This window comes from Callorhinus ursinus, unplaced genomic scaffold (assembly GCF_003265705.2).
Source record: "Callorhinus ursinus isolate GAN/ISIS: 27379988/994484 unplaced genomic scaffold, GSC_fseal_2.0 scaffold2, whole genome shotgun sequence".
In the NCBI taxonomy this organism is placed as follows: Eukaryota; Metazoa; Chordata; class Mammalia; order Carnivora; family Otariidae; genus Callorhinus; species Callorhinus ursinus.
In genome coordinates, this window is record NW_027397064.1 from 45349086 (window position 1) to 45368454 (window position 19369).

Genomic DNA, 19369 nt, shown 5'->3' on the forward strand with positions numbered 1-19369 from the left:
AAGTTTAGGTGAATTCTATTGCTCTCTAAATTCACTGATTCTTCCTTCTTTGCCTACTTTTAATCCCCCTCCAATGAATTTCTGATTCCAGGTACTGCATTTTTTAGTCCTAGAATTTCCGCAGAGTCTTTTATTAATTTCCAATCTCTTCTGAAATGTCCATAATTTTCATGTTTTTCTAGTTTTTAACATATTTATCATTGTTACTTAAAGTCCCATCTGCTAAATTGTTTGTGGGTCTGTTTCTATTGACTCTTTTTTTTCCCCTTCAAACTATGGGTAGCATTTTCTTTTCTTCCCATTCACACACACACACACACACACACACACACACACACACACACACACACAGACACACACACATGACATTGTGGATGGAACATTGCAGTCTTTATAGGTGGTGTCATCTTTCTCTCAAAGTAACGGCCTAAAGGAGCAAAGGAGTTACATGTGGGTCACCTTAAATTTGTGGAAGCTTGGTTTTATGCTTTCTTAGGGTGGGCCAATGGCTTTGTTCTTCATCCTAGGGGTAATCAGTCAATCTTGGTATATAGTACTTATTCCTAAGGCATAGATCTTCCAAGGTTTCGATGGAAAGACTGGGTGTTTCCAAGCTCTGTCGCTGGGTAACACTCAAACTCCAATCTCATTTCTTCTACAGTAGACAGTAGCTGAAATAACTGTTCAGCTCTTCCAAACTTCCATCTGCTGTTTTCCTTTTGGGCCCCTTGAAGTCTCACTAGAGTAGGGTCATGGTCAGGGTCAGAAAAGGATTTGAGGGGAAAACATTCCTCCCTCTCACAATGTGGCTCCTTTCTTTCCCCAATTTTTAGCCATAATGGCAGTCCCGCCATTCCAGGAAATGAGGGCCCTTTTCTGCTTGCATTCTGTCCAACAACAGGAAGTAACTTCCAGGAAAAAGGTGGTTCCCCTCTTTAGTAAGAGTCAAATCCCCTCCAGTTTCTGCCTGCTTTTACTAACTTCAGTGTTTTCAAAAAGTTTTTTTCTTCTTATTTTGTTCATCACTTACCATTATTATCTGATAAAAGCTCTCCTGCCACTACTGGAATTGGAAACCCCTTTTACATTTTAAAATGTCTGATTCTGTGATTTGTAATTGGTGTATTTTAACATTAGGTTCCTTTTGCTCTTTTTGTGTTACTTTTTCTCAAATAACTAACACTCTTAAGGAATTCAGACTTTCAGAGAGGCACCTCTTTGAGGTCATCCTTTTATCACATTATTGCTGGCTCATGTGATTAAAAAACAAAAAGTCACAGAGGGAAAATATAAAGTCCATACACAAACGTGGCACCATATGCTCAAGTTTATTGAAGAGACACAAGTTACACATTGGAAACTAAGCAGAACACTGTACCAGTTTCACTAACTCAAATCAAGTCAGCAAATGACAAATTTTAGAAGACACACGTTTTATGTCTCACCCAATGTGGGTGATCATAAGAGAAGCTAAACAAAGAAAATTACTGTGTTATTAGGTAGCAAATTAATTTGATATATATAGCTTCCAAGTTAGCTTAAGATATTTCAAAATGTTTCAAAACTAGTAGGGAATAGGTCATGTCCAGCCTGAAACAAAATGCAGAATGTACCTTTTAGGGGTAAATAACTTCATTTGTATATCCACAGCAGAATCCCTCTGTCCTACTAACCAAAATTCTAATAAATTTAAAACTCTGTTTAGATTAGGTTTACTAAATTAACAATGACTCTGAAAATTATCTAGGTTTGGTTACATTGTTATATTGCACTTGAGAACAATGACAACAAAAATCAAGGATTTGGTACCTCTCCCAAGAAGTTCATTACATATCAGAAATTATAATGAAATACAAGCATATATGCCTGGGGTTTATTGTTCAAATTAGCCTATCAACAAGTTAAAAGGGCTAGTCTCCAAAACACTGTGTATTATTTTATTTGCCATTTTTGATCCTATATTCAATTTCTGAATTTTATATTTTTTTATTTACCAAACTACCACATATACAAACTATCCAAGAGTACATACAAAATGACATTAAGATAGGTAATGGTCATACACATGTATTTCAAAAATGACTTATTCTTACCCAAGCTTGGCACTATGTTCTGCAACAAAGAAGTATCTATCAACTAATAGATTGTTTGCCTTATAAAAAGCAGCTGATCTATTATATACTGTACTTTTGCCACTTAAATCTCTCTTGGGGTCATCATTAACTATCAAAAGTCTTTCACAGCCCTCTTTTACTAATACTTTAATTTTCTTGTTATATGAAGTATTGATGGGAATTTACTATGAAGTAGTAGTTTCATAACAGGTAAAATTGTGGCACTGAAGTTTTAATTGTTTTATAATTCAGAATTATGAAGACCTATATCACAATAATAATAATAATAATAATAATAATTCATCACAAGAGAAAGGTAAAGGGGAAAAAAAAGAATATCCCTCGCACAAATGTTTCTCAAAATATCAATTCTGAAATAAATGCCTACATAAGAAATCGACAACAGTATCAATATTTCTTACCAATATTAAATGCTTTAAATACTATCTCACTCATATTTTTAAAAAACTGATCAGATTATTAAAATTTTACACTCAAAATGGATTTTAATTCTCCATAAATCATAAACACAGTAGTTATTTAAAATGTTTGAAAATTAAAACAGTTTTCATAGAACTACTGTTTGACATTTTAACCAAATACATTCACATGCTGCTTTAGGGTAAAAAGAATCCCAACATTTTCCCAAACATTTTCCTCAAAGAGTAAGCTTCCAAATAATTCTTCTACCACATTTTTGTAGAGATATACATTTTCATTTTTTAAAAGAAAATACTTACTGCTTAAAACTACATTTCATAAAAGGGAACTTAAAACATCATGCTTCCAACATCCTTCAGTCTCCCATACAAGATTATACACCTTGAGAGAGAGGCCATAAAAGTTTTAGAACAGACTGTGCAAAAGCAAACAGTAACATTTTTTTTTAAAGAGTGAATTTCTATTCAACATATACTTTCAGGGATGACTACTATTAGGTGGGAAAACAGGTAGTGAAAGTTGTCAACTTAGTGACTGTTTGGTGGCAGACCCTAGGATAAAAATATTTTTTCTTAAAAATCTTTAGACTTACTGGTAATAAAAATACTTATTGCATATGACTAAGATCTTTTAAGCTACTAGTAAAATCTATACTACAAACCTATTAATTTTGAGATTCATTAAAGCTAAATACAGGGTCTTGTCATGTTCTAATGTATATAACTCACATTCCTCTGTTTTATGAATACATTCTAGCTTAGCCACTTGTGTAAGGAACTAGAACACAAGACATGGCAAGATAAATTTCAATTATTTTTAAAACATAGAAAAATATTCAATTATTTAAGGGAAATATTTATCACTGCCTAATGAGGACAGCAGTTAAAAACCTACTAAACTCTCAATTTCTAAAGCATAACATGATGTAATTGCACAAAAATAGGTATAATTAAGTCATTCCTAGACCTTGAGGAACTGTGAATAAATCACATATTCCTCTAGAAGAATCATCACCCTACAGGCATATAAAACTACAATGTGCCACCTGTGCAGTTTTTATATAAAAATCCTAAAAAAGTAATTTATGTTAATAAAACTACAAAAGTTTTAAAAGGCTCCCAATAACTTGAATTGCTTATAAAAGAACTTTTATACATTATTTTGATAGCTGAGACTGGTTTTACACATGATACCTTGCTTAAACTAAGGTAATATCCATGTGAGTAGCATCATGCTATTGTTAGAAGGACTAGCAAGCTACTTTAAGAATTTCAATTCCAAGCATTTCTCGTGGGGTTGGGAGTTTGTAATTTGTAAAGATTCTTCATTGATCTTAGCCCATTCTCAGTTAAGTTTTGGAAATATAAGGAAGAATACATATATAGGAAGAAAATAAATTAATCCCAACTAAAAATTCTTGCTCTAAGAGCATACTACTAATAAGCAACTCTATCAAAGAACTACAGTCTTTTAACTTAAATGCTTTTTTTTGTATTGTAAATAGCCAGACTAAAACAATGGAATACATGGACTTTGGAAATGATTCCCAAATGCATATGGCTTTAAGCATGATGATGATTAGCGGAAATTTATCTATTACACAAAAGAGGCATTTTTGATCATAGAATTTTTAGTATAGGTTGGCTTAAAGGATTTGAAAGAGAACCTAAACATACAAATTAAAATGTAAGGAAATGGACTGTGGATTAAACAAAAATAAAAATATAATAGCACGTACCCAATTTTCATATTAAAAATACTGTATCTTTGTTATTACAAGAATTTGGATGGATCATGCTTTTTTTTTAAGTTCTACCACATAGGTAATATTAAAATCCAAGTTCATGCAGTTATAAAGTTAGTAGCTTAAAAATTCAACTGTAGTGTAATGTATATTAACAATAAGTTCCTGTACAAAAGATGTGGATCCTAAGGTCCACATATGGATTGCTTTAAAACAACAAAAGCAACAACAAACAAAATCAACATACAAAATCAGAAACAATAATTCTAGGAGGTACTATTTTATATAAAGTGGTAACTTAGGCACTACCTGTCTTATGTACACTGAAGAACCATCACTTGAAATTTTATTATTTAAATACCTAAAAACACAAGTCAGTGGGTGTGTATTACACGTACGTTTGAACTTAATTATTACAAAAAGGTTGACAAATATTGCTCTCATTTTGTGGTTAGTACCAATGGGCACCATCAGCAGTAGAGTCTTGGAATTTTATTCCTCACGAAAGAAACTGAAACCTGCAATGAAGTCGGTAATTCTAATGGGTCAGGATGTAGCATAACTTAAAAATCACAGTTAAGTTTCTGAGTTTCCTTCACCATTTTCATGAGGTTGAAGCTGTTCCCTTTCTTGTTCTTCTTGAGGTGGCCGGACACGTTTAAAAAAGCCCATCTGTTAGTTGAAGAAAAACTAACATTACTGCCACATCAGTTAAGAAAATTAAAAGTACTAAGCGACTGTATTATCACTTAAAATTTGAGTGGCACTTGGTACAACTTTTCTCCCTTCAAATATACGGTGCTCATCATGCATCATTAAAATTTCCTTTCTTCCTTCTTTCCTATTCTTCCTTCTTTCCCTTCCTCCCTTACCCTTTTCTTCTGCTTCTTCTCCCCCACTGCTCTTCCTAAGTCCATTACTTACCCTGTACATTACAAATACCAAAACAGCCAGTAACAGCAATCCGGCTAGCACTGCTAGAATGATCACCCACACGGGCACAGGCATGGGTGCGGGCTGAATGCCCCAGGTGACATTAGTGGTAACCTGTTGGAGGAAGAAAGGTTTTGAGTTCACTGAATCACTCAACAAATGTCTGAATGCCTATTACATTTTGTTTTAATGGTATTCACATTTTCTTTTCTTGTGTATGATAATCTGTGATTATATATTTGGTACTGACAGCATGCATGTATGCACATAAAATTCCCAACAACAGGTTAACTTCAAGGTACCTCTGAAGTGATTTTTAAATAATCAAATCCAGCTTTGATGTACTGGTCCCATTTTTCATCCTCAAATTATAGATCTTTAAAATCTTTAGCTTTCACCTATTATAGTTAATTTCCAACTTTCTAACTTCGTGGGGAAAAATTCCCTAAATTCCCTCCCAGGAAATCTCTTACATAGGGATGCTAAAGTAAAAGGTCTACATTTAATAATTCTGGGGTGAGGGAATAAAATAATATTAAACTAGGTTAAAGGCCTATCAACTTTTAAATTATCAAAACAGTTAAGGTGTCATTATTTAAAATAAAATAAAAAAATATCTGTGGCATTGAACTACGTGCATTTATTCCATTTCCCCAAATCAATGACTTACTACTGTGGAGTTGAAGATATCCTCAATTGGAAGGTTCTTATAAGGAAATTCAATGACATTAAAAGAAGCAGATGACTTCAAAGAGTATGAATGATTCTGGTTTTCTTTCTGTATGGAAATAACAATGAAATGATTTCCAAGATGTGAGGCCTTTTGCATACCTTGGAGAAAATGGATAGACTGGTGAATGCTGTTATCTACTTACATTCATAAAGGTCTCAGTCCACAGCAGGGACTTTACATACAGGATGGCACTCTTTCCTCTGTCTAGTCGCCCAACCTGACAGACAATCTTCAAGCACTCAGCAATTCCACAACCCTGCCAAAACAAATTCTTTACTTACAAGAAAAGGTCTTTCTATCATCTCTTCAACATATGAAAATTAGACATTTTATTTTATGTGAAGGCTAAAGAGATGATCCAGATTCTTTTGCCTTATATGAATAATGTTTAAAATGATAGGCTAATAGTGGAGTCTATGAATGCTTTTTGTTAAAAGGGGTTGGTTTTAGGGGTGCCTGGGTGGCTTAGTAGGTTAGGCGTCTGACTCGATCTCAGCTCAGATCTTGATCTTAGGGTTGTGAGGTCAAGCCCCATGTTGGGCTCCACACCGGGCATGGAGCCTACTTAAAAAAATAAATAAAATAAAAATAAAGGGGTTGGGTTTTTTTTATTATTATTATGTTCAGTTAGCCAATATATAGTACATCATTAGTTTTTGATGTAGTGTTCAACAATTCGTTACTTGCATAAAGGGATTGGTTTAAATGTGATTTGTTATATAAGGATAAGATCTATAATATTAAAAGATGTTATTTTTATGGCCAGAAGTCAACATTCTTCTAGAACATTCTAAGATTCTAGAAGTCAACATTCTTCTAGAAGTTACTATTCTTAGGTAAACCCAGAGCATGATGACTATAGTAGGACATAAAAATAAGATCATAATATGCCTATGGAAAAGAAAAAGAAACAGAATGAATCTTGAATAGCTAGTCCATGTCAGACCTGTAAGAATCAAGTGGCATGCTGATGGTCCTTGATACATTCAGTGTTTTTATCAGTAACTGGAAGGCAGACAAAGAAATCTGAGATGTGAGCCCTGGAACACTCTATAGATTTAAAGGTCTGGAAATGAGGATTAAGAGGTAGCTAGTTGCGATACATGAAGAACCAAGAGAGTAGTGTCTTAGAAGTGAATGAGGAGTGTTGCACAAAGAAAGAAGTGATGAACTGTGCCAAAAGTCACTGGGAGTTAAGGTGGATGAAAACTAAGAAGACCTATGGAATCTGGTGATGTGAATCTAACGGGTGCTCGCTAATGAATATAAACACTATGCTGGATTCCCCACTAGGTGATCGTTTGCAGATCTGTTAAATTTCAAAACCTTAAATGATAAACCACTTTATAACATTATAGTAATTACACAGGCTGACTCAATAAAAGTTGATCATAATGCTAATTATTCTTGTAATATATTTTTGTTGAGGCCTTCAGGGTTTTTCTTACAATATTGCACTAAAGCCTCCAAGATTAAAATGAGGTCAAGAAAGAGGTCAGTTAGAGTACAGCCAGAAAAATAAATTGGGAATATAAATTACTTTTATTAATAATCTACAAAGATAGATCATTTGAAGAAAATCTGGCATTAATTTGACTAGGAACAAGGGAAGTTAGAGGAGTGAATAGTATAAAAATATATGTAGTTCTTCCAAGCACAGCTGTTGTTATTTTTGAAATGTTCTTTGGCATCAATTCTATAATCACGTATTTTCAAATGTTTAAAGTGCTTGTTGTTGAAGTGGCGCTTACCAAAGTGTGAACATCTCCTTCACTAAGGGTGAGATCTCGCTTGGTGATGAGATGGTTCCGGTCACCTTGCCCAGGAACTGTGTCATTCTTTTCAGTTTGTGAATTTGAGATCTAGGGTTACAGAGAGACTGGTGGTATATAATAGTGGAAACATTTTGCATTGACATTTTGGCATAAACTGTTATATGTGATTAAAACATGGTGACTAAAAATGTGTTAGGACAAATTTACCACTTGATGTATGGCGGAAAGTAAGCACAGAGTCCTTAATATGTGGAAAGTTACCTCTGCCTAGCCAGGATTTTCTTGCACAGCTAGAGGGGAGACCGATAAAACACAGGAAACAGTCTGAAATTTCACGGTGCACGTCTGTGATGAGTGTCAATCATGAGTATATATCGTTTCAAAAGAACCTTTTGTTCTGTTTTCTTAACTTTCTTTAGTCCAAATTAGGCAATAGCTTCTTATCCAAATACGTGTGCTAGGATGGAGAGGACTATATCCAAAAGTATAGAATTCCACAAAATGACATTTTTCTAAGTCATGGAAGTCAAAAGAGCCAGAAGTCTTTTGACTTCCATGACTTAGAAAAATGTCATAGAATTTGTGGAATTCTATACTTTTGGTATAGAAAGTTAAGAAAACAGAACAAAAGGTTCTTTTGTCAGATCTTTTTCCAAAGACAAAAATTTCAACAGCAAAACACCCCTGACACAATATCATATGTGGATAAAGCACAATGCAATGGAACCAAAGTCAAACTGGGTCACTCCATAAATATATGATTCCTTAGGACTTCTCTGAGTAAGGAATTAATCCTTACTTGTTATACAAATAAACAATGTAATCCTTAGTGTACTGGTTATGAAGAAAAATATTTTTGTAGAGTGGGTTTGTGTATTAAAATAATTGTTTTATTTTGGGCACCTGGGTGGCTTAGTTGGTTAAGCGTCTGCCTTCAGCTCAGGTCATGAACCCAGGGTCCTGGCATCGAGTCCCGCATCAGGATCCCTGCTCAGCGGAGAGACTGCTTCTCCTTCTACCCCACCCTCTACTCAAGATATCTCTCTCTCTCTCTCTCTCTCTCTCTCTCTCTCTCGGGGAAGTCTGGGTGGCTCAGTCGTTAAGCATCTGCCTTCGGCTCAGGTCATGATCCCAGGGTCCTGGGATCGAGCCCCCCCATCGGGCTCCCTGCTCAGCGGGAAGCCTGCTTCTCCCTCTCCCACTCACGCTGCTTGTGTTCCCTCTCCCGCTGTGTCTCTCTCTGTCAAATAAATAAATAAAATCTTTAAAAATAAATAAATGTTTTATTTCATGCATTTCTCTCATAGATTTAGAAAGAAAAGCATTAAATAACATCATAATAAAGAGTTGCTATTAAGCACATTACCTTAATTCTCAAAGGGTTGATCTCCATATCTGAAGTGCAGTTCATTGGCCCATCAATATCATATTGAAGGATGTATAACAAAGTGTTATTGTTATATTTGTAAGGCCACTGAAGATTTAACATTGCCTTGCTGAATGAACTTGGACCGTTGTTTCTCAGCTAACGGGGAAAAGAAAATGTAAATAATTTGAGCAAAACTCTATTCCAGAATCCTCCTCCTACATCAACTTTAGGAATCATAAGCAAAGGATCTGAATAACAGCAGAGGTTCCATAGTTACTCTGATATTATAATATGATCACATTCGTCTCTAGTATAGGGCAGTCAGTATGTGTCAGGATAAAAATATAAACAAGAGGAAAATACAAAAAAGTTTTTGATGAAAGATGGCTTAGAAAATTTTCTTAAAATTTTGATGATCTGCTACAGGCACTTTCAATTTTTAGTTAGAACTGCAAAACGTCCATATGAAAATACTCAACGATGACCTATTGCTTTTGTTCAAGTAGAACTAATTGGTATTAGACAACAATTTGTATAAAGTGCATTCTTTAACCCCTTGAACCTACTTGTCTTAAAGAAAGGAAATTATGAATAGGGAAAAAAATTCAAAGAAATCTCTGATACATCCTTAAACAATGCAGAGTTTACATAATCATTAAAGAGACTTGTTTTTTATAAGTAGCCTATCTGTTCTTCTCTGTAAAGTCTCTCTACCATGTATCAGTTAAAGCTAACAACTGCAAACCTCATAGATGTGCTGGACAACTGGCCCGACATCTTCTTCAGTCTCGGGGTTCTCCTTATGCTCCCAGTTTGGAATTGGAAGAAAGATATGATCAGGACTTGAGACTCTAAACAATGAGCAAAGAAAACCTACCATGAATACCAAAAATGATATGGTCAGTTCATTTTCAAAAGTACCCTGTAACCAAATGAATCAAATCAGACTAATTAAAAATATATATATTTAAAAGAAAAAAAGCCATATGTACATGTGGACATGCACATATACCTGCACAGAAACTACTCTTTATTGAATCTAATGTAACAGGTGAATTGGTAAATGAATTTGCATAAAAGTTCAACACACTTATTTTGTGCCTGCTGTTGCCACATCTGGTTTATTTCCAGAGAGTTACCAAATAAATATTTGGGGCTTTGGAATACACCTAGGACCTTATCTCTACAGAAGCTATAGCTCTAGTAAAACTACCATGATACTTGGAGGGATACTTCCCAAAAGAAGATACTGAGCCTCCTAGTTGCTTTTAAAAAGTAATTGCATTTTAAAGCAGTTTAAAACTCACAAGAATGAGACACACAACTCAGTTATCATACTGACCCTCTTATCTCGACAGCAGCTAAGACAGCAAGGTCAACTCTGTAAGATACAACTGGGCTTACTTTGTCAAAGAGATTGGAGCTGAAAAAGAAAAAAATTATTTAGGCCTGAACTGAGCATGATCACCAACAAAGACATACAGAGGCAAATGCAGTGAAACTAAAAATGAACAAATTAAATGCAACAAAGAAAGGAAAAACTTACTAAAATAATTTTCATTAGCATTTAATTCCACAAAGACCAAATTTTACTTCTTTTACTTTTGTTTTATAAACTCAAAACTAACAATAAATTATTCTTATGCTAGAAATATTGATTTTAAAAATGGTATAATAAAAAATGAAAAACGTATTTTCTACAAAGATGTTCAATACAATTTGAAAAAAAATTAGAGGCAGGGATGCCTGGGTGGCTTAAGTGTCCAACTCTTGATTTCAGCTCAGGTCATGTTCTCATGGTAATGAGATAGAGCCCCACATTGGGCTCCATGCTCAGTGCAGAGTCTGCTTGAGATTCTCTCTCTCTCTCTCTTTGCCCCTCCCCCTGCTTGGCGCTCTCTCTCTCAAAATAAATAAAATCTTAAAAAAAAATGAGAGGCAACTTAAATGTCCACCAATAAGGAAATGGTTAAACATATAGAGATGTGTTCAGGTAAAAAAAGAATCTTATTCTGTAAAAGAAACTGATACAACATATAACAAAATGTTCACAAGAGTATCTATGGGTTAATTATTATTTTCTTTCTATATGTTTCTAGATTTCCATATTTTTAGGTCTTACTACATTAATATTTATACAAAACAATGAATATTATTTTATTTTTAAAAACAGTACAATCAACCTTTAAAACATTGTAAGTGAAATTTTAAAAATAAAATTTAAAAAATAAAAAATAATAAAATAATAAAAAATGATATAATCAAGTACTGAAATTTTAGCCTATTCTATTCCATAACATTTAGAATATGTTACATAATATATTTATGACAAATAACATTTCCTCAATAGTTACTACGAACTGAAAAAAGTTGTTTCTATACCTTTGGATCTGTAAATCGAATTTCACAGAAGTATCCATCTCTGATTGCTGGTGCACACTGAAACGAAGACCAGCTAGGAGCTAGAAGGGGAGGAAAGGATAGTAATGTTAATTAAAACAATGTATAATCAGTGAAATTTAAATTCCAATGTCCAAATAAAAAAGAGCTGTTCCAAGGGGTGCCTGGGTGGCTCAGTTGTTAAGCATCTGCCTTCGGCTCAGGTCATGATCCCAGGGTCCTGGGTTCGAGCCCCGCGTCGGGCTCCCTGCTCAGCGGGAAGCCTGCTTCTCCCTCTCCCACTCCTGCTGCTTGTGTTCCCTCTCTTGCTATGTCTCTCTCTTTCAAATAAATAATAAACAAGATCTTTAAAAAAAACTCATTCCAAAACAGGTTTTTTTTCTGAGCTTATAAAACTGAAAACACTCTAACAAAGATAATTAAATCTGATCTTCTATTGAATCTCTTTTATTTAAGATACATGGGCCAACCATAAAGGAGACTACTTAACAATTATTAACATAATTTTATCTCCTCATAATAATACCTAATATTAACTATAAAAAAATGCAAAAGTGAGTATCTGTTGATTGAATGAAGGTACAGCAATTCTGCACACTGATTTGGTGACAGGAAATTAACAACTGAACTTGTGTTAATGGAGCAGGAAGGAAGAATGAATGGGTTTAAAGAGAGAGAGAACCTGGCTACACAAGGCATGAGAGGTAGGGCTAGAACCAGAACTTCTCTACGTGTATCACAACTCCACTGGCAACAATCATCCTAATTCCTGCAGGGGAAAATTGTTCTTAAAGAAAATAACTGAGCTAACAAGGTAAGAGAAAGCAGGCTTTTTGGGGATCATTTATGATACACAAAAATGAAACTTCCGGGGGACTTCATCAAACTGCCTCTCACTTTATAAAGCCTGGAGGGGGCCACCTGAAATAACTTGAAATTATCTACACTGGATGCGCTGTGAGTGAGAAGGCTAGAGAGAATGAGAACATAGAAAAATAGGTCCACTTGTTAATGAGACATCGTTAAATACATGTGGAAAAACTCAATTCAGGGTACTTTGTTCAAGTCCTCCCTCCTAAAAGACCATGCATTTAGAAATAATAATGACATTTAATGGAAAATATACCTGAAGAAATATACGCAACTTTTACTGAAACATATTTGACATATAACACTGTGTAAACTTAAGGCATAAAACATGTTGATTTGATACATTTATAAATTATAATATGATTGCCATTGTAGCTATAGTTAGCATCTCTATCATGTCACATAATTATCATTTCTATTTTATGGTGGGAATAAAAATCTGGTCTCTTAGCAAGGTTAAAGACTTTTTTTTAGATTTTTATTTACTTATTTATCTGAGGGAGAGAGAGCATGGGCGTGGGAGCAGAGAGAGAGGGACAAGCAGACCCTACACTGAGTGCAAAGCCCAACACAGAGCCCGATCTCATGACCCTGAGATCATGACCTGAGCCAAAACCACAAGAGTCAGACACTTAACTGACTGAGCCACCCAGGCGCCCCCACAAGGCTGACGATTACAATAGAATATTGTTTATATTCACTATGCTGTGCATTAGATCTCTAAGACTTATTTTACTATTAGTTGCAAGTCTGTTCCTTTAAACAATATCTAACAGGAAAGATAAATATGGACTATGTAAAGCCCATATTACCACAGATCTTCAAATTACCAAAGTCTTTGTGCTATAATTAAATTTTATAGAAAAAGTAACAAGAAAAAAAAACATAAGATGAAATATACTCCCATTTTTCCTTGACACTAAAAATTCTCCAGATACATGTTTGTTTACTTTTAGAGCATTTCAGAAGCGACCCATTGAGTGCATCTTCTCAAGCTCCTGGGCTCCCTTCTCCACCTCATGGGGAACCTGATCCAACTAAGATGCTCTTTGATTCTATCTGGGACAACAATATAGAGTTCTAAATTCATGAGATAATTCTACCACACTTAATAATGACAGTCTTGGTATTTGTCAGAATAGTTTTAAGGATTCATTAAAGCATTAGGTAAAAATATCAGAGTTACAATTTTAGTTCTTAGTTTAACCCATGTTCTCAATCCATTTAGCAAGCTGAAGGCAGTGTAAATACCGCTTATTGAATACAGCGTAACAGCACAATCCATTATTTTATTACCTTAGTCAAAATCAAACTCTGCTAATCATTACATTCTAAATCAAAACCAACTTAAAGACACTATTCTGAAGTATCTTTTTAAAAAAATTTCTATGGAAAAATCCACAAAAAAATTGTTTTCTTAAAAAAAAATTCCACTTAGTTAAAATATCTTACTTGAGTTCCAGCCTTCATTGGGTTTCCAAGATCACATACCACCTGGCGGGTTTGGTTTTCTGTCTTAAATGCACAGGAAAGTCTTGCTAAGGCCTTTGATAGACCAAAAAAAAAAAAAAGATTGAAAGGAAAATAAATTAATGACCAAAAAAAAAATACACTATAAAATTCCCAGACAATATCATGCAGTTGGATAGTTAAGTTTCTTGTTTTAAAAATATATCCATCCATTTGAGCAAATGGGGGGTGAGTATGGGAGAAGCCAGAATTGTGTACAATTGCCACATATAAATGTAAAGGTATTTCTGAAAGATCCCTGAGGATCTAGATACATAACCTTATTACCCCTAACAAATTATTTGATGGACAGGCTAAGACACTTTATCTATCTGACCTTGTTTCAGGCACTTAGCTAGCAATTCTAAAAATGTACTATCAATGCATTATGCAAAGTATTAGGCTTGAAAGGAATTATGTAAGACAGGCACTCTACGGCCTAGCAATTTAGCCTTAAGTAGAATGGGTAAGCTTGTACTACACTAAATAGGGGAGTAACTCATTAATGTTAATGAGACCTGTGAGTGCATTTTGATTTTTAAAGAGGCAGCTTGCTTACTTCACTATTGCGGACAACCCCGATGAAATCAGCCTGCGGCGGGATGGAAACGATGAGCTCAGCTTCATAGGCACCTTCTCCTTGATTCTGAGCCTTAACAATCAATGTCAGAGGATTGTCGTCCCCAATATGGATCTTCTTTTGATCACTATAAGTTAATACAAATCTAGACAATGAAAAAAAACTGCACAGGAAGAGCATGGTTGTTCAAAGAAACAAGAGAAGTACATAGCACTGACATGTTCAACAGTGTCTCAAGATATTTTAAGCCTATTTCACAGCTCAACAGAAAGCTGGAAATAGCACACTGGGTGCAAATCCAATGCTTCTCTCAGTAAAAAAAAGCATTAATGCCACTAATATATCACTACCAGTCATATCTATTACTGAAGTAATTTTATATCTGTTTGTAGGTACTTATTAATTCCCTGATTCTAAAAGCTGAATTAATCACTGTCATGATTCTCAAAATATTCTTTAAAATTTATGTATCATAAAATACTAATCATATTCCTTTAGTTAACAGGGTATCTACAATGAAATATATCTTTAAGAGGATATAATGTTACTTTGTAACACTACTCATCCTGCATGGAAATAGATCTGTCAACCCAGGCAAGTAGTGAAAACAGTGCATATTTTTCTAAAGTTCAATACTGATAGTTTTACTACTACCGAAAATCATGAAATATCCTCCAGTATAACCAGTTCACATTAAAATATACTACTGCTTTCAATAGAAAAGTGTGTTCTTCCATTTAAATTTCTTGTTATACTGTTTATTGTTTGGAGCAAAACTTACCTATCTACAGAAACTTCCAATTTGGGTTTGCAGACGTTGTCTTCACCACAGTCAAGCAGAATATGGGCCTAGAAAAAAGCATTTTATTTTTTCTACATGAAAAAATACCAATATAGGACACATATGCAGTGTAAATCAATATAAATCAATGTGTACGTGGATGTATGTGAATATACATAAACACACATATATTTATATACACTTATCAATTTGTTTGCATACCCGAATGTAAAAAGTATCATGGTTGCTTTTTTTTTTTAAAGATTTATTTATTTTAGAGAGAGAGAGAGGGCATGCACACACACATGCAAGGGGCAGAGGGAGAGGGAGAGAAAGAATCCTCAAGCAGACTCCCCACCGAGCGCAGAGCCCAACACAAAACTCGATCCCAGGACCCTGAGATCATGACCTGAGCCGAAATCAAGAGGCAGATGCTCAACCGACTGAACCACCCAGGAGCCCCATGGCTGCTTATTTTTAAATAGGTCAGTATAGCTAGTCAAGAATGAAAAACAAGAAAAACATTCATAGGATATAATACAATTAGTTGGAACCTTTTAGTTCTATCTCAAATTAAGTTGTTATGATTCTGGAATGAAGTGTCATATAGAAGAGAAAGTACAGTCAAGAAATGAAGATTTTAAAAAAGAAGAAGAAAAGAAATGAGGATTCAGCATGAACCTGCTGCTGCTAGCTAAGTTGTGTGATCTTGGGCAAAACAAATTGCCCTTTTAGAATTTCTTGTTGCAGACTATGCCTCTGCCAACATCATGGAAATATGGCCACAGAGTGTAAAAGAATAAATAGCTATGGGTACACAGAAGCAATTCTGACAGGCACACCAAAGGGAACGGAAACTGGACAAAATGAATCCAGCATATACATAGCCATTTAGAAGGAGATGAAGGAAAAGGGACTAGAAGCACTGAAGTTACCCAATCCAGGATGGATGAAATAAGCAAAAACTTGAATTTTCTCCCCTTAGATCTGGAGGCTAGAGCAGAATGGAAAATCCAAAAGAGAGAAATAGTGGGAAGTAGAAGAGGAGGTTGGGCAGAATGTGAAAGAAGGAATCTAAAAATTTTTTAAATAAGAAAGAAGAAAAAGAGGAAGCCATTCTTGGTTTGTCTATTGTTAATATTCAAAAAGCTTCAAGCCCAGGGGCAGACAAAAAGAAGAGAGAAAATTTAAAGGGGAAAAATACTGAAAGACTTCCTCTTCCAAGTCACAAGGGATATGCAGCTACACAGAATAAAATTACACGATACAGATCTTAACTGTCAATTTAACCGGAATGAAACAACAATATACATGAATTACTTAAATGACATAGATGTAATAAATAAGCACTTGCACATGTGTACACATATACTATTTTTTACAACTAAAATGTAAATCAAAGAAAACACAGATATAGAACTTGTTTACCAAAATAGTAAAATAGTATGAAAATACACTGGCACTTTGTTTTCCTTGAACTATTTTACTGTTCTATGTGTATGAAATATGACCCTGTCTTTCTCTGCATATAACTAAGTTCTGAGTGGCTTCAAATATCTCTGACCTGAAAATTCAGATTCCTTCCTCTACTTCTTTGACTAGAAACCCAACATTTTAAAAGCAATCCCTTAGGATATTTAAAAAGATGAACTGTAAGACTTTAAAAAATTAATGTATAAAATTAGTGATAAATGGAGATAGTCCAATACCTGTCGACTAATGTTGGCAGGAGTGAACTGGTTAAGAATGGGTTGCAAGCCTGTTGCATCAGCAGCTGTTCTGTAATCCAACCGATACTCCATAAAAACAGTAATCGGAGTGAGTTTGTCTCTAAATTCGGATTCATCCTAGAAACAGAAAAGCTTCCAATCAATAATAACATCAATCTATTGACATCCAACTATCTAGAGAAATCTGTAAGTGTACAACACAAAGCCAGCCGTATTCAACCCTGATCCAATTCTACCAAAACTCTGAAAAACTAGACTTATATGAGTATCTAAAAAGATTTGTTATTCAGTGAGAACCGTTAATCAATTTTTGTTTATAACAGAATACTTGATTCATACAAAAATATGCAAGGCATGTTAATAAAACAGTCACTCCACACCTAAAATAACTAGAACATTACCAATAATGCTTAAGGTTATATGTTCCCGTCTGGTTTCTTCCCTCGGCCTTCCTTCTCACAGGTAACCATATCCTAAATTTTAAGTACAATGTTCCCTTGTTTTCAGTATTTCACTATATTGTATATTTGTCCTTAAACATATATTTTTCAGTTTGCTTTTCCTTTTTTGTTTACTTCAAAGTGAGGTCATATGTATTCTGTGATTTGCTTTCTGTTCAACACAAGATTCATCCATGGTGTTAGAAAGAGCTGAAGTTAATTTTTACTGTTGAGTAGTATCTCATCATATATTAAATCCACAATATATTTATCCATTCTCCTGTCAAAGGTTATTTGGATTGTTTTGGGCTTTTTGTTTTTGCTATTACAAAAAAACAAACAAACAATTCTACATAATGGCAAGTAGATTTCTGAGCTCTAGAAAATCATACCGTATTATTTTCCTAAGTCTTCACAATTTACACTGCCATCAGCAATGTGTAAAAATTCCATTAATTCACATCTTCACCAATAAATAGGTATTGGCAGACTTTGTTTGAATATAAGATGATGGTATTTGTTCATAGTTACATCTTGAAGCTTATTTATTTTTTTAAATTTTATTTTTTGTTTTATATTTTTTAATTTAAATTCAATTAATTAACATATAGTGTATTACTAGTTTCAGAGGTAAGTTCAGTTATTCATCAGGCTTATATAATACCCAGAACTAATTACATCACATGCCCTCCCTAATGTCCATCACCCAGTTACCCCATCCCCCACCATCTCCCCTCCAGCAACCCTCAGTTTGTTTCTATGATCAATACTTTTTTTTATAATTTTTTATTATGTTAATCACCATACGTTACATTAGTTTTTGATGTAGTGTTCCATGATTCATTGTTTGTGCATAACACCCAGTGCTCCGCGCAGAATGTGCCCTCTTTAATACCCATCACCAGGCTAACCCATCCCCCCACCCTGATCAATATTCTCTTATGGTTTGTCTCCCTCTCTGAAATTCATCTTCTTTTATTTTTCCCTCCCTTCTCCTATGATTCTGTTTTGTTTCTTAAATCCCACATGAATGAGATCATATGATAACTGTCTTTCTCTGACTTATTTCACTTAGCATAATACCTTCTAGTTCCATCCACATCATTGCAAATGGCACAAGATTTTTTTTTTTTTTGATGCCTGAGTAGTATTCTGATATATACATATACTTCATCTTCTTTATCTGTTCATCAGTCAACTGGCATTGGGGCTCTTTCCATAGTTTGGCTATCATGGACATTGCTGCTATAAACGTTGGGGTGCAGGTGCCCTTCAGATCACTACATTTATATCTTTGGAGTATATACCTAGTAGTGTTATCGCTGGGTCATACGGCAGCTCTATTTTCAACTTTTTGAGGAATCTCCACACTGTTTTCCAGAGTGGCTGCACCAGCTTGCATTCCCACCAACAATGTAAGAGGGTTCCCCTTTCTCTGCATCCTCGCCAAAATCTGTCATTTCCTGAGTGGTTAAATTTAGCCATTCTGACCAGCGTGAGATGGTATCTCATTGTAGTTTTGATTTGTTTTTCCCTTATGCCGAATGTTATTGAGCTTCTTTTAATGTGTCTATTGGCCATTTGTGTGTCTTCTTTGCAGAAATTCATGATCCAATTCATGATCATGGAATGTTTTTCCATTTCTTTGTGTCTTCTTCAATTTCTTTCATGAGTGTTCTATAGTTTACTGAATACAGATACTTTGCCTCTTTGGGTAGGCTTAGTCTTAGATATCTTATGGTTTTGGGTGCAATTGTAAATGGGATCAACTCCTTAAATTCTCTTTCTTTTGCTCATTGTTAGTGTATAGAAATGCAACTGATTTCTGTGCATTGATTTTATATCCTGTCACTTTGCTGAATTCCTATATGAGTTCTAGTAATTTTGGGATAGAGTCTTTTGGGTTTTCCACATAGAATATCATGTCATCTGCAAAGAGGGAGAGTTTGA

At 34.6% G+C, this 19369-nt stretch overlaps 1 protein-coding gene across 3 annotated transcripts in view; it reads right to left on the minus strand.

The window, feature by feature from the left end:
• Positions 1-1309: 1309 nt before the first annotated feature.
• ITGAV (integrin subunit alpha V) overlaps positions 1310-19369 on the minus strand; it is a 95564-nt gene continuing 77504 nt past the window's right edge. For all 3 annotated transcript variants that reach the window (XM_025848912.2, XM_025848922.2, XM_073881485.1), the window contains 13 exons: positions 16959-17096; positions 15250-15317; positions 14448-14595; positions 13832-13924; positions 11492-11571; positions 10452-10532; positions 9855-9960; positions 9107-9265; positions 7717-7827; positions 6108-6221; positions 5903-6010; positions 5224-5346; positions 1310-4971 (listed from right to left, as the gene is read on the minus strand). In XM_025848912.2, the coding sequence (XP_025704697.1) occupies positions 4876-4971; positions 5224-5346; positions 5903-6010; positions 6108-6221; positions 7717-7827; positions 9107-9265; positions 9855-9960; positions 10452-10532; positions 11492-11571; positions 13832-13924; positions 14448-14595; positions 15250-15317; positions 16959-17096 (1425 nt within the window). In that variant the 3' untranslated portion in view covers positions 1310-4875. The remainder of the gene's footprint in view (positions 4972-5223; positions 5347-5902; positions 6011-6107; positions 6222-7716; positions 7828-9106; positions 9266-9854; positions 9961-10451; positions 10533-11491; positions 11572-13831; positions 13925-14447; positions 14596-15249; positions 15318-16958; positions 17097-19369) is intronic.